Here is a 22,071-nt window from a genome sequence, read left to right as displayed (position 1 = left end):
AACTATGAATATCACTTTTATGTACCTTTACATGTCTTAGAAGTTTTAATTCCAGACCTATAATTGACTTTAATAAAATATTGTGCTCTGTGTACTTATCAAGTATAAAATAAATTGTTATAATTTTTGTAAGAGCTTGATGCTATTAGCAGTTACTTTTTTTTTTCATTTAATCAAATTACATGTAATATACAAATATATGTATGTCATGTTTAGACATTGTCAATTAAAGTTAGATCATTTATTTTTTTCAAGTTACAAAATATACATAAATATCTTTTTAGTATGTGAATCTGTCACTTTTCATTGAACTTTCTGTTACTCACTTTTTGACGTATATTGTTATTTCATCTACATAATATTTATATATTAATACTCAATTACACAGCACGGTGTACATATGTAGAGGTTTTGTTAGGTCTACCTCAGCATATGTTTATGCATATTGGGGTACAAATCAAAATCAAATCATACCATTCTTAATGGATATTGGAAATAGTAATACCCAGAGGTCCTATACTGCAAGTCAAAGTCGATTTTTTTTAGTCCTTGCTCATAAGTCCAACTTTAGTAAAAGTCTTTGAAAATTTTCATATACTTTAAATTTCTTTCGAGTTCAATAGTCAACAATTTTTGTTATTTATTATTATTGTCTGTAAATTTGGCCATTGACCTCCCCCCTACATAAAAAAATCAATATACTTAACCTTAAAATTTGAAAAGTGTTTTAGAGGAGAGCAGCTGCAATCAGCTGTGACATGAGAGGAGTGGAATAAGAACATAAAAAATAATATCTCCGATGTCGGTCCTCAATTCTACTCTGACTTCAACAAGGACCAACAAATCATTAAGGTTACTCTACATCTTTTATATGTACACACAAATGTTCAATCAGGTTATGCATTTTATTGATTGTTATAGGAAAGGAATTCCACTACTCAGGAGTTAAATAATAGAGACAAAAGTTGAGGATAAGAAAATTCATTCTTCAAATTACTAATTCCAAAAAACAAGCCAGCTAAAAAATACACTTGATTTATATCACACATTATAATATAGGATCTATGATGAACTTAATTGTCTTTGATGCTAATTTACGAAATAGGAAACCCTGTTTTTCAGTTTGACTAAAGTAATCAAACAAACTACTGTTATTTGTTTTATTCCTAGCCAAGTTTAGATAGTTGAAAAATGAATTCCCAAAAACCAATTAAAAATAATTACCACTCCTTCTCAAGTCCCAATTATCAAATTTTTGGGCTCTTGTTCATCTCCCAACTTCGACCCATTTGACTTTTATTTATAGGTGGAACTTTCTTTAAACTTTAAAATCAACCGAATATAATAATTATTTAACCATTATATTTATATACTAAATTACTCAATCAGCAAGCAAAATAAAAATTTATTGAATTAAGTTTTTATTTCTAACCTAATTGATTTTTTGTATACCATATTTTTCTTAATTGCTTTACTAACATACAATGAAAAAAGTAATTAAATAGTCATAGTACGAAAAAGTTGCCTTGGCAACATAAAAGCAGGCTGGGATAAAAAAGAAAAAGTATTGGAGAAAAAGGGATTTTTCTTTTATTTTACTTCTTTAAAAGTGATTTTTTTCCCTCGGTACAACTATATTTCAACTTATTATTATTTTAATTTTTGAGCATATTAAATACAATATTTTGGAATGTTATGGAAAAATTCTTAGGCAAAGGTGTTTTTGCTTTTTAAAATTTACATATAAGAAATTGTACATTTGGAGTAATTTAATTTATTTTCTCTTGATTTTGGTCGGTGTAAAAATATGAAATATCTGTTAATTGAAAAATGAAAAAAAAAAAAAAAATCAAATACTTGGTTCATTTTACTAACTATATGAGTACACTTAACAAAAAATGTTGGGCTGTCTCCAGTAATTGCTTACAAAAGAAACATTTTCTTTCTTCTGATATAAACTACCTAAGATTAGTAAGATGGTTACCATTCTGTGCTTTAACCAACATAAGGAATAGTTTATCATCCTATTAAGCCCTCTGACTATATCCTGCCAACCGTATATTTCTTCTTCTTATCTGATCTAAAATTTGATAGCTTATATATTTACTAACTAAAATCCTTCTCAGTCGATTGTTTCCCGTTATTTTGGTGGTATTAAAAAAACTATCCCTTGAGCCAATTTCTCTTCTCTTTAAAACAAATTTATTTCCAAATTATTTCCTTTGCCGTAAACTCATAATTTTTATTAAAACCTCTCTTACAAACGATAATATGACTTTATAGATGTCATTATGCACACTTATATCAGAAGAATATTATTTCTTATTATTGGGTTATTATAAATAAGTCTGTGATCTTTTATGTGATTCTACTCATGTAAAATTTAAGGGATTACAATAACAGTTTTTAATCAGAGTAATATATTTCTACGTTTCATATTGTATGTTGAATTTTGATCATTCGTCATATAGGAGTTGAAACTGCGGCTTCTACCCAAAACCTTTGTTAATATCTTTTAAAAAGCAAAACTTAATTGATAATCTTTTAGCTTACTGATTGATTTTCACAAAAGCTGTTCTATCCTTCTTCTATGGGATTTATTAGTTTCCCTGCATTTTCTTTCAATCTCAAAATTGGAGACAGCTATAGCAGATGGCCGAAATTCAACCTTTAATACTAAAAGATATAAACTCACATTAAGTAAGCCCTACCGGTTTTTCTTGTAACTACCAAGAGCCAATACAGTTTAATTACGAGATGAACATAATCAGTAACCTGGAGAGGAACTTCTATTTCATCAAATCCATTAACTCCAAAACAGAACATTACTATGCACATACACAAATAAAAATATACCGTACAAACTCCAATGATTATCATCTAGTTCTATGTGAAAAATTATTCGAGAAATTGTGATCGATTGGTCGGGATCCCTCCTCCTACTCTAATGATATAGTCTTTGCTTTAAGAAGTTATTTCCTTGTTATTGAAAGGTTGCGATAATTCTATTTCAACTTTCTGTTATGGTTGTCTCCAATTTTGAGGTAGAAAGAAAAAAATACGACATAGGGACAAACTTATAAAATGTATCCCATAGAAGTAGGCATGAACTGCTTTCGTGAAAATCAATTACAAGGCTAAAGTTATCGATTAAGTAACAAAGGTTTTTGATTTATTGGGTAAAAGCCGCAGTTTAAACTGCTCTATGACGACTGACCAAAATCCCTTGCCTCCAATTTTGAGATAGATAGAAAAAGTATGATGTGTGGGTAAATTTATACAATGTATGCACAGTTGCACCTATAAAATAATACTCAATGTAAGTTTTGAAATAATTTTTCTTAACCCTTTATATAAAGGAATTACTTAAATTGTTGTAGTTTAACCAACTTTTGGTTTAATACCTAAGTTATTAAAGATTCAACTTTGGAAGCATATATGAGAGTCGTTTGAAAATTGAGCACAAAGTACGAGAGATTGTACTTCTGGCGCGTATCGAGGCTAAGTTTAGTTAATAGCATCTCTTGGAAGAACACACACCAACTTTTACCCAGATTTGTCTATTTCTCCCTGTTGGACATTCGTTCGGGTCAAGGAAGTGGAGTGATTTTCAAAAAATGGACGAAAAAGAATTTTGATCGTTGATTAAACATAACTTTTATGAAGGAGACTAAAAATAAGCTTGATAAACATTATGGGGCATTATTAATTTTCAAAAATTTCGGAGGCGTATTGGGCCAAATGACGTTGAACTCTCTGGACGTTTGAAATCATAAATAAAATCCATGATATGGTGATGGATGATAGAAGAATGAATGTACATGAGATTGCTAGCACAGTGGGCATCTCGAGTTGGAATCCTATTTCCATTAATTTTGCAACCAAACCTGCTAAGGTGTGAGTTGATGTATTGCCGTGATGGAAAATGACTTTTTGTGGGCCAATCGTGGTTTTTTTTTTTTTGCAGTGCAGTTTTCAAACGGTCCAAGAACGATGAATAATATGTATCTGTAATAGTTTTACCCTTTTTTAAATATTCAAATTACTTTAATTTTGGTCCTTCGATATCCCGGCCCCAAGATCTGTGTATGTTTATTGTTGACGTTTTTCAAAAACACTACAAAATTCGAAAAACATTATTATTGAAGCTACCTAGAAGTTGATGCTACGGCATTAAAAAATGTACAGTACCAAATGAAAGTTAATAAAATTCCATTGAATATAAAAGTAAGTAATAACAAAAAACTCAGTAAAAATTAGCTTGTTAGATAGAATGTCGCCAATAGAGGTATGTGTTGTCACTTTCTCTATGTAGCTTTCTTTGAAACTAGGGCAGCAGAATCGGTACATAAAATGTCCGACTCAAGTATTTTGAATGTCACAAACTCTTACTTCACGTCTTGGACTCTAACACACAATAATAAATGTTATAGCCTATATAAGTACTAATGAGTCATTTGAGTGTAGAGAATATAAATATGGATTTAATTTATACCCATACATAGCTATTAGTTACATGTAGTAAATAATTGTACTAGATGTAATGAAAATGTATGGAATATTAAATATTTAACTAGATGAACAACAAATGAAAACACTTAGGAACATAATTTAAACAAATATAGTGAAATCTTAAATAAAGCTAACGCTATACATTCACATTGTATAATGATGTCTGCAAATCAGGTTTGTAGGTAGTTACATTTATCTTTATGCAAGACTGTAATCTGTTGTTTGTAAACTCAAAGAGCGGTGTTTATTTTTTAAAAAAATCATACGATCTATGATCTTATGAAACTGTTATCATATTTATTGGACTGAAATAATTTGGTTTATAAATATCAGTCCAAATTGGTTGGTTAATATAAAACTAGAATAGCCACTCACAAAGGTATGTTGATCCAAGAAAAGACAAGACTCCAAATACATATTTCTATATATATGTAGGTATTAATGATTGATGATATGGTAAATGAATTCACAATTTTTTTAAATCTGTTGTTCCTGGTACTGTCCGCTAGGCAGACAATATTTAAGTACTTGGAGGCAACATGAAAGCACCACGGATGGTAGCTTTTGAGTCTGTTTATAATCTGTTGGTGGAAATTACATTTTTTATTTTCCTTTAGCCTCTTACCTTCATCAGAGAAATATCTTTCTCAAAAAGATTAAAAGTGGACACAGAGAGTAAGATTTTTGTGTTCCTGGAGATGAATGGCAAACCTATGTGTTTGGTATACATTCAGGAACTTTTAGTCCTGAAAGAATACAATTTTCCGTGCTATTATGCAACTCAACATAGTTAAAAATATTGCAAGGGATAACTAAGAAAATGAAAAAGGTAAATGAAATGATGACGAGTGTGGTAAACATCAGTCTGTGTCGATAAGACATTTTTAATTCAGGGAAAGCAAGTTACGTAATTACGAGCAAAATGGCTTAGCATCGAAACCTTATTGGGAAGGTGAATTTGTTAAAAACTGCATGTTGATAATTGCTGAATTTTTGTTTCCTTGTTGAAAACAACATATTTTTACCAACATTAGCTGGACAAGAAATATCCTTGTAGATAGGATTTCTGAACTGTTGGTGGATTTGGAGCATCAACTGAAGTGCAGGGTGAATCCATTTTTGGTAGTTTTGTTCAAATTAAGTAAAATTATTGAAAAAAAGTGCTCATACTTTTTGTGCAATTCTTAAGATCTTCATAATGTATTTCATAAAAGAAAAATTCATACAATAAAGATTTTTATACATGTTTTGTTCTTCTTTGCACTAATTACTATTATTTGTAAATGACATAAAGAAAAAAAGTAGTCTTATTCTTAGTTTTATGTAAATTTGCTATGATTTTACTGGCTTGCCCGTATGAGACCCGGTTAATTTGCATCCAAACCAAAATGAGTTTGATATTCCTTGGTTAGAGCTTGGAGAATGGAAATCATAAATTGTTTGCATATATTTGATGAAAAAGTCACATTTAAAGAGGTTTAAGCCTACAGACTTATTTTTTAGCAAAACATTGTAACATGTTTGAAAATACTGTACAACTTTGTAGTCACTTTTTGATCCCAATTTCTTTCATATTTCTTGAACTCCAATTATATTTTCTCATTTATTTCTGCTTCCCTTACAATAGTAATATTTTGGAGCATACATACTAATACATAGAATGAAGATTATGTGGATTGAAACTCCCAAGAAACTTTGTCGCTAGATTGTCTTAAGTATTAAGATATTAGTCTTATTTATGAGTTGGGGAATAAAAGTTTAAGAAATGATCTATGTAGGTAAAACATATATATATATAGGACAAAGAAATGGAAGATCAAAGAACTATGTAATAGAAGGAAAAGGGAATTGGAGTAAAAGCTTACAGTGTACTCGTATGTACATAATTTACTGTCTCAGATGAAATTTAACCTATATATTATTTCCGTTTATTAAAAAAAAAAAAAAAAAAAACCAACTCCTATATGTTGTGAGTCAACATAAAAACAATTAATTTATTTTACATACCATATATATACCAAGTGGTCCATTAAATTCAGAGCACTTTGAATTTTAAACTTCAACAAGATATAATTTATTAATTAAAAATAGAACTTAAAAAAAAAAAAAAATAATAATTCTATAAGCAATTGTTTGTCTGAGCTCTTTTAATCGTTAATATAACCCCCTCAGCGGCATTCCATGTGGAGGTGGAAGGCATGGAGTCCGGTGCAGTCATGAAGTCCCATTGCCAGCTGGCAGTGGCTTGGTATTTGGATGACGGACACTGGAGGCCTTCCCTCAACATGGACCCATAAGGTGTAATTGAGGGGATTAGCATCTGGGCTGTTGGGGGGCAATAGTGTCAAAAAGGAACCCACAAGACTCCCTTAAAAGTGTCTAACAACAAAGGAGATGGGGTTCTTTAATTGCTGGTGTGAAAAGCAGTCTCTACACCCTCACAAGGTTCTTTCCTACACTTTTTTGATAGCTATGCTGGCAGTCTGCTTGGAAACTCTGAGATCTTTTGCAGGGGCCCTCCTGGACTTGACAGAATTGTCCTGGCTGTTTTCTTTAACCCTTCCGGGTCCTGATTGGCCTTTTTGACAAAGTCCTTCTTTGTCTCCTACGTTTCGCATTTGCTGACGTAGATGGCGATCCTGGAGTACTCCTAACTGCTTAAAATCCAGGAATGGACATTTGTCGATCACATTCAAATGTAATTTGCTTTGATTTTTTCGTAGTGCAAAATAAAAGTTTATTCTTTAATATATCAAAATGTGAAATAAACTCAACCCTAATTATATTTCATTGACTCAACCTTAATTAATTATTTAATTAGGAAGTGTTCAGATTTCAATAGACCACCCTGTAGTCCAAATACATATTTTTAGTAACGTAAATCATGTGTATTTTTTAGCTCTCCCATTTTGAATTGGTATTCTGAAGAATGATTTTTCTTTTGCTCTGCTGTTGTCATTTTTATTTAACTCCTGAGTAGTGAATTTCCGTTTTCTACTACATTTAATTAAATTCAAAACCTGATTGACGGAAAAGGCCTTTGTTCCAGATTTATAACTGTAAGTCCTTGTTCGACTATGAGTAGAATTGAGGATTGTCATCGGAGTAATTCTGGGCAATGCCCTTGTTAATTTCCTTCTCCTCTTCCTACCATGTAACAAGCGGATTGTAGCTGGTCTTATGAAACAGCATGTCCACTAAGCTGCTCTCTTCCAAAACAAACCAAAAATTCTCAGGGCGACCATATTGATTATCGATTTTTTTATTTTTAGTCGAAAAATTATCAAAAAGTACAGATAACTATTTTGGTTCAGGAAGAAGTACACAATATTGGTATCATGACAACACTTAGTCGTTATACACCAATTTCTGGGATGAGTTGAAGTATCCAGAGAATGTTTACTATACTTTCTAATCTTCATTTGATGTATGACAGGTTTAATTTGGGCCAATATGACCGTTCAAATACACAAAAGAGATCAATTTCTAGTTCTTTCAATGTGAAGATTAATTCTTACTATTTTAAGTGCAATTTGCAACACCCAAAGGGGTTAACCAGGATAATTCGTTGATAGAAAACGACTATATGAACGCGTTAAAAAATACAATGTACAGGGTCGTTCAGGTAAATCTGGACCACCTTTAACTTGCAATAAGGGTAGCAAGTAGAAATTTGTGATTTTATTCACAAGCTGTAATAATTTTTAAAAAAAAATTCAATGTATCTCACATCTTCCCCAATCATTCGCTCAATACGTGGCCGAATGGATTTTCCGGGCTTAAACACGTCCGTGGGGAGACTTTTTCGCAGCACTTGATGATGGAGGCCTACAAGTATTTTCTCTTATATGGACCATATTTTTCTGTGGTTGTTGACTTCGTAGACTGTGGTCTTTGGATATATATAAGTCTCTTCTTGATATACGCTTGGCTGTGCCCCGTGCAAGTAAATTCGATGATGGTCTTCCTTTTGGTCTACCCTATCGTAAATATTTGTTCGAATTAAAAGTTGTGCAACAAACTTAAAACTAACGTGCAATCCCTCACTTTAAAATTGAAATAGCCGAGTAAATGCTAACCTTATTTTTGAGTATGTACTTAAAGATGGTCTCGATTTACCTGAACGAGCTTTTAATCCAGTCTCCATTTTGAGAAAAAATCTTTTAGCTTACTTTTGTGTTGGTAGGCCCAATATGTGGTAAAATAATTAGCGTCCTTTAATTATTACTTGTATCAAAAAATCCCTCTTGACAACAAGATCATTTCATTCCCTCTAAATAAATGACATGATATGGCAAAAGCCTCCCATCAAGCCTTGCAAACTGCGTACAACATCAAACAATTTACAAAGTTTTTTTGGGTATTTTTACTAATATAATGCATATATTATTTTTTGGGTTAAATCCATTCCATTTCTAGTAATGTTTTTTTTTAATAATAATAAATGTTCATAGATTTAAAAAATAAAAAAAATTCAAATAAAATTATTTGCAAATCATCAACTTCTTTACAATTTATGTATATATATTTAAAAAATAGTATAACTATGTTATAAATGTTGAACATTGCTAAAAAACCACTATCCATCCATTTATTTCATAAAATAACTTTTGACATTTTTTATTTACAAAAATTAATTCTATAACATGGGGATATTTATGCTATGCCTATGCATATCTATTTTCCTAATTTAGTTTATAATGAATGATATACCTATTTTTAATGATAACACGTATAGTAATAATAAGAAGGGCTTTGAAGACACTTCATGTTTTCTTGTCGCCCAACAGACACGTTTTATTTAATTATACATCTAATAAAATTATTTTTAATTAAGACCATGTTCCAAAACGGAAAGAAAGAATTAATGAATACTTTTATAATATGCTACTATATGAAAAAGAAAAAAACGAAAGCAGACTAAGAAGGAGTAGAAAGGGGAAAAAGAAAGACAATCCCTACATATTAACCCTGTTTTTCCAAAAAGGGGATGAAACAACCCCACCCCTTTTAATTAATGACTAAAAATAACAATGAAAGAATAATAACTAGACTGTGCAATTAAGGGCTCATTCGTGGCCACAACCAAGTGTGACTATAGTGTATACGAAGGATTGTTCCTTTTTTGTGTCCCTTTCAAAGTTATGTAAATCCCTAATATAGTTTTTTTCTTTTTTTTTCAAACACAATTTTCTCTCCAGCCAGTTATCAGATTAAAAATATATAAGCAGATTCTGAAAGCTTAATGAATTCTGATTTATTTAATTTAATAAAATAAACTCAGCCTAAGTTGCAGTCTCTATACAAGGCCAAAAGTATGAGCAGGCCTTCTTCACTTGCTCCCTTGGCAAATCCTGGAAATCCTTCTTGATTCGAATGATAAGCTAGTCTTTCGTATTGCAGGGGGTTCGGTTTGTTTGTCGTTCAACCCCAACACACATATAAAAGTCTGGCGAGATGAAGCAATTCAAAACTGTCTTGGAGCCATTTGATACTTTTTTTCAAAGTGTGACAGGGAGCCGAGTCCTCTTGCATTAGTCTTGACCCTGAGGCCTTGGGAGAATACATGACTTGACCTTCGGAATTAATTATCCCCCAGCACCATGACGTGTGTTGGAATTTCGTCTTCATGATCTTGAAAGGTCTTAAATTCCCCCTTAATCTCGCAAAAGAATGTCTCACTGAATCTCAGAGTTGGAGCAATTGTTCTGTGTTCGCTCCCTGCGCAGATTCCAAAAGAGATTTTCGCGCCTTTTCCAAATATTTGGGACAACGAATTCATCTAGTTATTCCAATTTTTTCAACTGGTGCAAGTTTTTAGCAGATATCTAACAAAAATGAAGCTGCTGACTAAATGCACGCGTTTGCCTGAGAGAGGGCACCAAAGTGACGGCATATATAATTTGCGTACTATGTATCTAGTACGTCAAAATAAACATATTATTGAACAAAAATCACGAAAGTGAGACTTTCCAAAAATATGTTTCTACTTAATAATACGCACCGTGAAACATTTCATAGCTATATTTGAGTCAAGTATAGGTTTTGGATGTCAGTATGTGGGATGAGTTCAGATACCCAAGCGTTTTATCTATAATTTACAACAGGGATTCTCAACAGGTGCTTTTCATATAGCCTTCAAAAATTATTTAATAAAAAAAAAAAAAATATAATTTGATATGACTATAAATGTCCTAAATTGTGTTTGTATGGTAAAAATGACATGAATTATCCAAAAATCTTAGGAGGTGGTCAATCAGTTGCCACAAATTTTTTCTAACAGTGAGGCATTCTATGTGAAGTGTACACAATATCACAACATCATCAAAACAGATTTTGAGGATGTTTATCCCAATCACAGAACACTATGACTCAAATTTTAGACATATACAAGCACGACGGACTGTTTTGGAGTCCATCAACGCTTGGTCCTCTTCGAAGGATCTTTGACCTTCAGTGGAGCATAACTCAACTCAGACTCAACCGATTTCAAAATATTTCTTCAAAATGTTACATTTTGGCAAAAATGAGTTTATTGTATTTTTTAAGTTGTTGTTATGTACTCTTTAATTTCCAAGAGGTTTTATTTCAAAATTTAAATAAAAAAGGGTCAAGTGTTCACACCTCCATATTCACACCTAGGACCTTTTTAGTAAAAGATGTTCCTATGTGCAGGTAAAAGACTACAAACGAGCGTTTGAGCCCTTCATCAAGGTACCTCCAGTATGTTTATAATACAATTTATGTTTTGTATGATATTTATAGCAAATAAAGAATGTTAATATAAAAAAAATCACTGGAGTTATTCATTAATTATATTCTAATTGCAACCCGGACTTCACTTATAACTCCCAATTAAATCCTCAGTGTTACTTTCTGTCATTCATGATCACACTATAAACTTGAATGTTCTCTTCATTAATGTGAAAAATTAATGATAAAAGCTATAGAATATGAATTAAAATCCAGCTCAGGTTTTCCAACAACAAAAAACACATAAAATGCTTAGGATTTACACCCCTATTTATTGGAATATCGGTCAATAGATATGTCGTCTCTCCAAGTTACCATACTTCTAGGACATTCTTTCTAGTGGATTTTTTAAACTAACCTTAATTAAGTCAATATTTACATCCATAACCAGTTCTTATTACCTACCAGAACAATTACGAAAAATAATGTTAGCTATTTAACAAACAATTTATTTATTATTGCCTAATTTGCCTATTTTATTGTTTCATATATGCATGCAATTATCTCAATGAGCAAAACCAATAACAAAAACAGTTATTTCACCCCCCCTACCTCTCCTACTAAAACAAACACAGCAATTTCTTATATGAGTATAGATTTAAAAATATGAAAACGGAAGGTAATTTTGTATCTTCTAAGGCTGTTATTATTATTTTTTTATTCTTTTGAAGAGAGAACACAAATATAAAGTAATCACTAGTGCATAAAAGAAGAATAATAATACTGTTGATTTGTTGCAGAGTTATGAGTGAAAGTCCTAACTGGACACAGTAGAATTATGGATCGACATCCTATCGTTTTAACGACAATTTCTTTCACCACTTCAAGTATTCCATCTTTTACCGTTCCACCAAAGAGATAGATTTTAAATTTGATGATTCAGTCATTTATAACAGTTATGGAGTATCTCCGCTTTATAATAGTTACTTGATGCAGATCTAATGTGACGTCAGCCAAACTGTTCTCTTTCAAAACAATTTTCAAATTGTTATGGTTACCAATCTTGATTTTCGGCCAAAAACACTAAGGACAAAAATAAATGTGCAAGGTTCTTTTCCTAACAATGACAAAAGATAAAATACGAAGTTAGCACTGTAATTTTAGGTGATAATGTTGCCTTGTTCTTGAAGGTATCTTCACACGATATTTACCTGGAACATTCCCTTGTTACCATACGACGTTTTAATTTTAAATCAACTATAACTTTTAAACATCTTTTAAATAACTTTATCTATGAAATTTCTAAAAAAAACCCAACTACAATATGTTATATTTAATCAAAAGAAGCCACACCATGCTAACATAATAAGTACATAAAAACCAACCATTGAATTCAAGTCTTGTAGTACCTTTGATCTATATACTTTTTCATTAAGTATTTGTAAAATTATAGCCTTTATCAATAATCTTTTAGATTCGTCTTCAAATCTTTTTTAACGATTTTATTATCCAATTTGATATATCATTTTTTTTACAATAAATAAATGTATGTAATTTCTTTTGATAGAAATCACTCAACCCAAAAAAAAAAAGGAGGGAAAAAGTAATTCTTATTAAAAAAAACATTTATTTTTTCTTGATATGTACTTATGTATTTCTTAAGGTAGAAATATAGAGCTATACAATATATAGGTATGATTACATATTATTTAATATTCAAATTGTAATCCGCTCTAATCATTTCCTTATATTATCCTTTACAATTTACATATAAAAAATATATTCCTTACTTATAAACATTTATTAGGGTGAGCCTAATTCCTCTATTGTCTCTAAACAAGCTTAAACTTTTTTGGGTAATGCCTTTGGACCTAATCGTCATATTTGTAAATTTTTATTGAAATAATAGGGAGCTATTAGGTTTTGACAAACAGACACACTTTTTTAATGTTCCTTTAATTGGTAATATGGAGGTGACCTGATTAAGTGTAGGTAAACATTATAGTATTACAATCACTCCATATGACATAAAACATGGGCTGAAATATCCCAGGTTTTACACAGAGATGGCGCTATTATTTTTTTAATTTACTTCAGTTTCATTTAGTATCAATGCCTGAAAGAGAGCTGACAAAATATCATGACAATCTGTTCTTTGGTTTGTGAGTAATTGTGCTCAATGCAACGCTACTTTTGTTATTTTCAAAACAATGTATCAAAACAATTTCGTGTTTTAATTTTGCAGAGTTTTTTGATGGGAAAAAATATTGTTCAAGCTGAGCAATGGCTTGAAGAGGATCATAGGGACTCCACTCCATAAAGAGAATAAAAATAGTAATTTAAGAAAAACCATTTTGAACGAAAAGAACACTTGTTTTCTTTGTTAAGCCAGTGACTTTTCAACCCGTGTGTTAGGAATTGTCTTTGAAGTCCACAAAAATTGAGTTTATTTCCTTTTCTACAAACAACCGAGACTTGAAGTTAAACTCATTGAGTTGAAGATAATTATTGTACATTGACAAAAAAAAAGTGCAAACTATACGCGGTACAATTTGTTAAGTGTTTCATTTTTTAGAAGAAACAATCCCTATTAGAGAAAACTCTTGATTAAACTTTTGAAAGATGATTTATTTGTCTAAAAAAACTTATTTACTATAAAGTGCTCTTGTTTGACTTATACTGATTGTTTTGTAGGAAAAAATTTACAGCTACAGAGGCTGTATCCAACCTCTAAACATTTATATACATGGTTTGAACAGTATACTTTGTCACTTTTTATCAATTGAAACCTTTTTTGGAATATTTTCCGTCAATAAAAAATAAAAAAACAAAAACATTTTAAGCCTAATGTATGATGATTGTTTCATATATTCATAGAAAGAAACACTGAACAGATTATTATTAATTAAATTTCTCTATCCATATATACAATATATGTATATACGATACATGCATAGCTAAGTAGTTCAAAGTAGAGTTATATCTATTTTTGTAGAAATGCCTAAAAATGTGAATATAATCCTAGCATTTTTTGAGCAGATAAGAGCATATGTATTCACAAGTGTAAAGATAGTATTATACTATGATTACATTATTTAATTCAATAACGATGTTAATAATATTCTTGGATTTAGACAAGATTATATATTACTTTTTAATCATTTGCTTTAATAAAGAAAACCTTGTATAGTGATCGCATATACAGTATTAGAGTAATGACTTTTTTAATGCGGATGCCATCAGAAAAATACCCTCCATTATATGTGTGGCAATAACATAAAAGGAAGCTGATATTTTTTTGCATTATTAGTTTTTACTTCAATGAAAAACCGAAGAGGATTCTTTCAAGAGGCAATATTAAGCCATTGAAAAACTGTCCAACAAGTTATTATTATAATTGATATTTGTTTAAATTTTTACATGAACATATTATATAAAATTTCAGTCAATTTGAACTTTAAATCGAATTTTTATATCATCAATATAATCAATTTCAGTTGGTGAGGGTTGTTCTTAACCAGTAAATCCCTTTCTTTTTTTTTCTTTATTCTCGCAACGTCAATACTTACATCATATTCTTTAAAAATAATTTTTACGTCACGACGTCTTAGTATCTTTTATTATCAGTGTTACCAAATAACTGATTTTTATCAGGTTCAGTTAACCTTTACAACAACGGCTCCTAAGGACTTTATCACTATTTTGAATTAATATAAATTATAGTACATATATGGACGGATACGTTTATCATACTGTTGCAATGTTGAAAAAAAAAGTATTCCTGCTTACTTTTATGTTATTGCCACACATATTATATAGATGGACGATTCATTGACTAATCTGTACCATCTACAGATAAAACTGACCTATCTAAGTACTCGTAGATAGTTTTCCATATAGAAATATATCTATCACAGGTGGCAAAAAGGGCTAAAAATTTGACCTGATTTGACCTGTATAATGACTGCCTCCTATCATACTTATTTATGCTCAGTTTTTTTGAAAAAATCTGAAAAACAGTCGAACATAGATAGCAGCCGTCGAAGCAGCCATGTAAAAAATATATTGGGAAATTAGGAGGGGATCTTTATGGTCCTTAAGGCGGCTGTGGTGGATTTTTGCTGACAATTTTCTATTTCTCTTGCCCCTTATTATTGTTCTAATAGTGATTGGATTAACAAAAAAGGATGTCAACATCATTTGTCAACAGATATACCGTCTATCCCAATTGAAAAAATATACTTTCCCTTTTGATTAACACTCAAGAGGATTTAGACAATTTCCTAAAAATAACTCCTCATATTTCTGAAATTCCACTCCAGACTCACAGGGTTGCTTGAATATGTTTAGAAATGAAATAGAATTAAGTCAAGTATTTGACAAAATGTAAGAAGTAATGAATATTTTAGAGACATAATAACTACCCGCTGCCACTACGCCACTTTATTGAGTCCAAGTCTAGTTTTGAGTCTTTAATCATGAGGCGAAGTTTTCAAAGTATAGACTCAAGTCTAACTTGAGTTGCACGTCTCAAATCCAAGTACTTTGTTCCACATCCATCCAAAAAAGTTAGCAAATTAGATTCAAACACTTATAACACGTAATTTAATTATATCGGTTCATTTATATCAAAATGTTTTTTAACATGAATGTACATAATATGTTGTTTTTTTTCAGTCTTTTCTGCTACCATTTTTAAAGCATGTCATTCATCATGTTTGTAAAAGAGTATGTTATTTTGAATGTATGTTGTAGGGTTTAATAATAAAAGTATTAAGCAGTCTATGTGGGTTTAGGCATCTTTTCATAATATGTATATCTATACATACTAATGATCCGAGTACTCATATTTTATTTTCTTATATTTTTAGTCAAGTCCCGGACATATCCATCCATGCCAAAGGACCTGTTATTCTGGAACACCCACTCAATATGACGGTTGTACGCAATGAACCCGTTACATTGACTTGCAAGGCCTCTGGTCCTAATCCACTCTCCTATGAATGGTACAGAAATGGAAGAAAGGTTATCACGGCCTCCAAGGATCTTGAAACGCATCGCATATTACTCCCTGGTGGCTCACTCTTCTTTTTGAAGGCTGTTCATAACAAAAAGGAACAGGATGGGGGAGTGTACTGGTGTGTTGTTACAAATGGGCTTGGATCGGCTCGGAGTAAGAATGCGACTCTGGATATTGCATGTAAGTAGTCGTAAACATTTTGACCTTGGCACTTATTATGTATACAGGTGGATAGCTAGGTACTACAAAGTTTTTAGTATTTTGATTCAAAATCATAGAAAAAGTCTGTCTGGATTTTTACCAAATGTTAATAATTCTATTGCTTTGATATCTAATAGATTTTGATATAGGTAATACGAGGGTGTCATCAATTTGAATATTAGCTACTAGTGATGAAAACGATATTTATTTTTAAGCTCTCCCGTTTTTTTTTGGAGGTGGCAATGAGAAGAGTAAATTTTCCTTTCTTAAGCTGTCCTCATTATTATTTAATTCCTGAGGCGTAAACTTCCTTTTAACAATAACAAAACAAAAACAGTGCTCTTGTTATACATGCACACGCCGGCAATATTTCAGTAATCCGACTACATTGTTATTTCTTAGATCAAACTATGTTTATGATATACATCAAGGATCACTTTAAACCAGTCCACCCTATCTACACGTTCGATACTGTATGTTCATGCCGGGAATATTTCATTAATGCAACTACATTATTATTTCTTAGATCAAGATATGTTTAAGATATAAGTCATGGAGTACTATATACTGTCCATCCAGTCACTCTTTTACATACATTAAGACATTAATACAGACATACCTTCCTTTATTAATATATATATATTAAGGCCAAGTATCCTTGAGGATAAATGGCTCAAGGCGACATTTTATGCCGAATGGTTTAAGGCAAAATTTCCCAACCAAAATAATTTACGCCCACTTTAAAAAAAAAAAAAATTTTTTGATAGCATTAGATACAATATCGGAATAAATATCAAAATTTCGAAAAATTTCCTCTAATACCGATACGATGCAGATATGGATGCAAGATATATCAGCCCACGCCTAGTATCACACTGGTATATGATTCCTCTACAGAAAACCAACAGTAACAGATGCGAAGGGTTTGACACTTACAAAATGAATTTATGATCCTTACCAAGACTTTCATTTATGATAAGTTTTACTTTTTAAGTTCTAGATGTACATGTGACGTATGCAGATGATTTATAATTTATACATTTCAGTTTGTTGTGTATATGTTGGGAAGTAAATTCTGAAGGGAATTCAACATATGAAATGCAAGAGAAGGAAGTTTTCCTTATTCTGGATAACTCTATATATTAAATAGGTATAATATTTCTACATATAGAATAACAAATATCACTACATCATGATTCTTCCCCTCTTCCCAAAGAAAAAAACAACAACAACATTGAAATACATTAGCTGTAAAATCTATTCTTCAAAAATATAATTTATTACTGTCTCTCGAAACCTCCTTTTTTCGAAATGGAAAAAAGGAAAAAGACAGAAACATAGATATATGTGATAGTCCTTTGTTAGGGGTGAGTTTAGAGAGTGGCACCCACTGTGGATTGATTCCTCCGTCATGACATTCCAGTAATGGCTAAAAGTGGCTTTGAATGCCACTGTGTTTACATGACGGACACTGCAAGTCTTCCCCTCAACATGAACGTAAAAGGTGGATTCAAGGGGTTGGTATCAGGCCTGGGGGGCTAAAAGTGTAAAATAAAAACAGTTGAAAAGAACTCAATAGAGTATTGCAAGAGAAGAGATGGGTTTCTTTCATTGCTAGTGTCAAAATTGGCCTCTCTATTCTCACAAGTGACAAGGCTCTTTAATCCATTTTTTTGATAGCTCGCTCTCTAGACAGTCTGGTGTGAACCCCGAGATCTCTAGCATGGGCCTTCATGTACTTGATGCAGCTGGCCTGGGCTGTTTTCTTTAACTCCTTCGGATCCAATTTGGTCTTTTTGACGGAGCCTTTCTTCCTTTACAACGTTTTGGACTTGTTGACGGTGTATTGGATACACCTAACTGCTTGGAGTGCGCGAATTCTGTTGATCTGTTCAAATGTGATTTTCTCAACTTTTGCGTATGCTAGAGATGTTTGTTTTATTTTGTAGCTAATTGATTGTGCTATACACAAATCTGAATTTATATCGGAATATGAATTTATTTCATCACTCAACCTTAATTAACTATTGAAGTAATAAGTATTCAGATTTCAATGGACAATTATGGTTATAACGAAATCTGTTGGTATCAATATTTATAAAAAATAAATTAACCAAATATATTGATTTATAATTGATTGCAAGTATAAATCTAATTTTCTATGTTCAACTTTATAAGACACACTATTAAAAATATTTAACTGTTTTATATCTTAATTAAATTTATTGGTGAATATTAATAAATGGGTTTATGTTTAAAGTACATTTTGCTAATGACATGCGTTTTTGATTTTTATGCTTTCGATACATACAAAAATGAGTATATTTCCACAAAGAATGAGTGGAATAGAGTATTTACCAAGGGATTTTTATATCAACGAGTAATTTGCAGCCTTAAAAAGAAATAACTTTCAAAAGTTAAGAATAATGCAACTATGTAGTGTGCCTATGTTACTCATAAATGATCAACAGAGACGTGGAATAGGGGAGCTAAGAGTCCATTGGCCCCTTCTTTTGATAGACAACAACAATAAAAGTATTTTGATATAAAATAGTCCCTCTCCTACGGAATTGGTTCTGGTGCAACTAGTCATGAATAAGAAAATCAAAAATTGTTTGACTTAGGCCCATTGTGACGTAAGTATTTATTGCTAAATTTGCAAGAATGATGATTTTGTAAGAGGAAATTAAGAATTTTTGCATTTGCATACTCATAATTGGTCCATAAGTACTGAAAAAGTAGGTAAATGCCCAAAACTACCTAGAATAGCGATAAATCTATGGTAAATAGATTAAATACGGGTATTTTCTAAGAATTTTACACGACAATGAGTAACTAACTGCAGGGTACCTTTTTTTGCGCGTAACATGTGTGTATTTTTTACATTGATCTTCCAAATATGAGTCCATGAATGAGTATTTGTAGTATCCGACCTATACCTTCTTTATCCTGACTCTGTTTTACCATACATATATATTTAGTTGTTGCCCACAATTTGACAGCCACTCTGAAATTTACATAACTCAACAAATCCAATTGTTTCCAATTGAAAAATAATCCACGATAAATGAAATACTTTTTGTAAGTCTAAATGTAATGCGTTGTTATTTTTTCATACCTTCCTCACCCCTATAAAAAGTAAGCTTATCAGATACACAGTAATGCATTTATGTACATCCATAAGGACAAAGCAAGGTAAATGCACTTAAATGAAGAAAAATGATGAGTAAAGGTGTAAAAACTATTTTAAAGTTTTAATCAAGTCATTTTGAAAGTTTCAGACACTCTCTCTCTTGAGAGGAAAAAAAAAGAAGAATGATTCTTACTTTTCTTTGATATGATTATTCAGGGATTATAAACGATAAGACGTGAATGGCAAGCATTCCCCATAACTTATTATAAGAAGAATATCATGGAGGATCCTGAAGGATGTACCAGTATGTATATCATAGATTTACCGACATGATAAAAGTTGGGAATTTAGTATCTTCTGATATTTTTTATTTTGCATGTTATTCCTTAAAGCAAGAAAATAACCGTCAAACGTGAAAAAAAAAGGGTCCTTCATCGACACGTTTTTATGTTTTGAAATCTGAAAAATGTCGAAAAAGGGAGTTTGGGTGTTGTTTCATTAAAACTATCGATTTGAATCCAGTTAAGAATTTTTATTTTATTAAGTATTATAGATGAAACCTGTATTATCCAATAATATTAGTGCAATCTTCCTTTAACTTGCCTTATAGTATGATAATTTTAGTTCCAAGCATGCTTCCAATAAATGAATATTATTTTTTTGGTACCCTGTATTACGCGCACATATTTTGATGTTTCTCTTCATTTTTATTACTCAAATCTCTTTTTTGATACCAAGTGTCTGATACATAATTATTCAATTTACTTTCTTTGTTTATTTATGCCAAATGAAACACCCTATTTTACCAATTTATAATTTTACACTACAAAAATTGTCAATTAAACTCTTAAAAGTACTACCTTTACTTATTCCTTTTTTTCAGATAACCTTTCAAAAAAGAAACTGTGGATCAATAATTGCATTTAATTTTTTTTTTTCATTTACGGAAAAAATGAAACGCAATTTTAATTTTGCTCTGATATTGTCCATAAATTTGAGATAAAGACTTATCTTTTTCACGTTCACAACTTTGTGTGTGGGATGGTTTTTTGAGAAGATAAGTAGTCACAGCAGTCATTCCTCTAAGTCAACTGAATACTTTTATTAAAAAAAAGCAAAGAAGTTAAATAGTCATATTGAATCAAAAATATCAAACTTAAAAAATATAACAATAAAAATATGCTTCAATAAAAACGAATAATCAACCTTAGAAAATAAGGAATAATAAATATTGTTATTATTACCAGCATGCCTGGTACTTAAATACTTATCATTTGAGGCAAGTTATAGAAAGATTGTTATACTATTGTTTCAAAATATATGTTTTATCTATAATACTTAAGAATATAAAAAATCCTCTAACTGGATTAAAATCGATAATTTTAATGAAACAACATCAAAATTTCTTCTTTTAAAAAAAAAAAAATTTTACAGATTTTAAAATTAAATCATGTCCATGAGGGACCATTTTTTTTACGTTTGAGCGATATTTTCTTATTTAGAGGAATATATAAAAATATCAACTGTACTAAATTCACAATTTTTGTCAATCACTGATATATATATATATATATACATGGTCGGTCAACACACAAGCAAGTTAGAATGATTATTTTTCAAAATAGAGTGTGGATTACATTTGCCCTCTTCGACAAATTATCCTTAAATTCTATTAACAAATTATTCTTTGGGTGTACTAAAAATTGCACTTAAAGTATTCAAATCAGATTGCCACTATAAAAGAATGATACATTTTATTTGAAAGGGTACATATTGTACCCAATATAAGACTATAAGCTTCAAACAATAAAAATCTTGGGTTGGTGCACTCATCCCAGTAATATTAATATAAAGCCTATAATTGACCTAAATATGTCAATGAAATATTGGCTTGTATGTTCTCATATGTATAGTATACTAATAAATTGGGATTTACCCTCTTTCTGGATTTTTGTTCAACATTGTTTTTATGTTGACACACCATATAAATATACATAACATAGTGGTACATGCTTAATACTGATACAAAACAACACAAATTATTATTATATTGATTGCATCTAAAAAATAAAATAACAAGAAAATATAGATCGATCTTTTGTTTTTAGAGACTAGGATGTTTATGCCCTTACCCCTCAACAGCAATGAGATATAATTTTAGTAGTATTGATTGCACTGACGAGAAAAATAATGAAAAAAACAAGATAAAGATCCAAAAGTACGATTATTTCTTGTCCTTTTCTCGACATAGTCTTCCTCAATCATGCAAAACTGTGAGTAAGATGTTAGAAGTAATAACTAAGGATGTTAATCCTTAGCCTTTTGGGTATGTAACTTTTCATGGTAACCCAGCCATTTTGAAGAATATTTGAAAGGATATAAAATTAGCAGCTATGAGGGGAAAGAAATAAACACAAGTCCCACTCCATATCATGCAAGGACAAATACGGGAATTCCTCTGTTTCGATCCTCAATTCTACTCCAAGTCCAATGAGGACTTACAATTATAACT

The 22,071-nt window shown here is 30.9% G+C and overlaps 1 protein-coding gene across 1 annotated transcript in view; it reads left to right on the top strand.

Annotated features, from left to right (window-relative positions):
• LOC121117584 (neogenin) overlaps positions 1-22,071 on the top strand; it is a 44,495-nt gene that overhangs the window by 7,084 nt on the left and 15,340 nt on the right. Inside the window, exon 2 of the mRNA XM_071888812.1 lies at positions 16,077-16,405. Within this exon, the coding sequence (XP_071744913.1) occupies positions 16,138-16,405 (268 nt within the window). The 5' untranslated portion in view covers positions 16,077-16,137. The remainder of the gene's footprint in view (positions 1-16,076; positions 16,406-22,071) is intronic.

The sequence above is a fragment of the Lepeophtheirus salmonis genome, chromosome 5 (genome assembly GCF_016086655.4).
Source record: "Lepeophtheirus salmonis chromosome 5, UVic_Lsal_1.4, whole genome shotgun sequence".
Classification (NCBI taxonomy): Eukaryota; Metazoa; Arthropoda; class Copepoda; order Siphonostomatoida; family Caligidae; genus Lepeophtheirus; species Lepeophtheirus salmonis.
The sequence above is the reverse complement of the archived record's forward strand: the minus strand, read 5'-3'. Positions and strand labels throughout refer to the sequence as shown.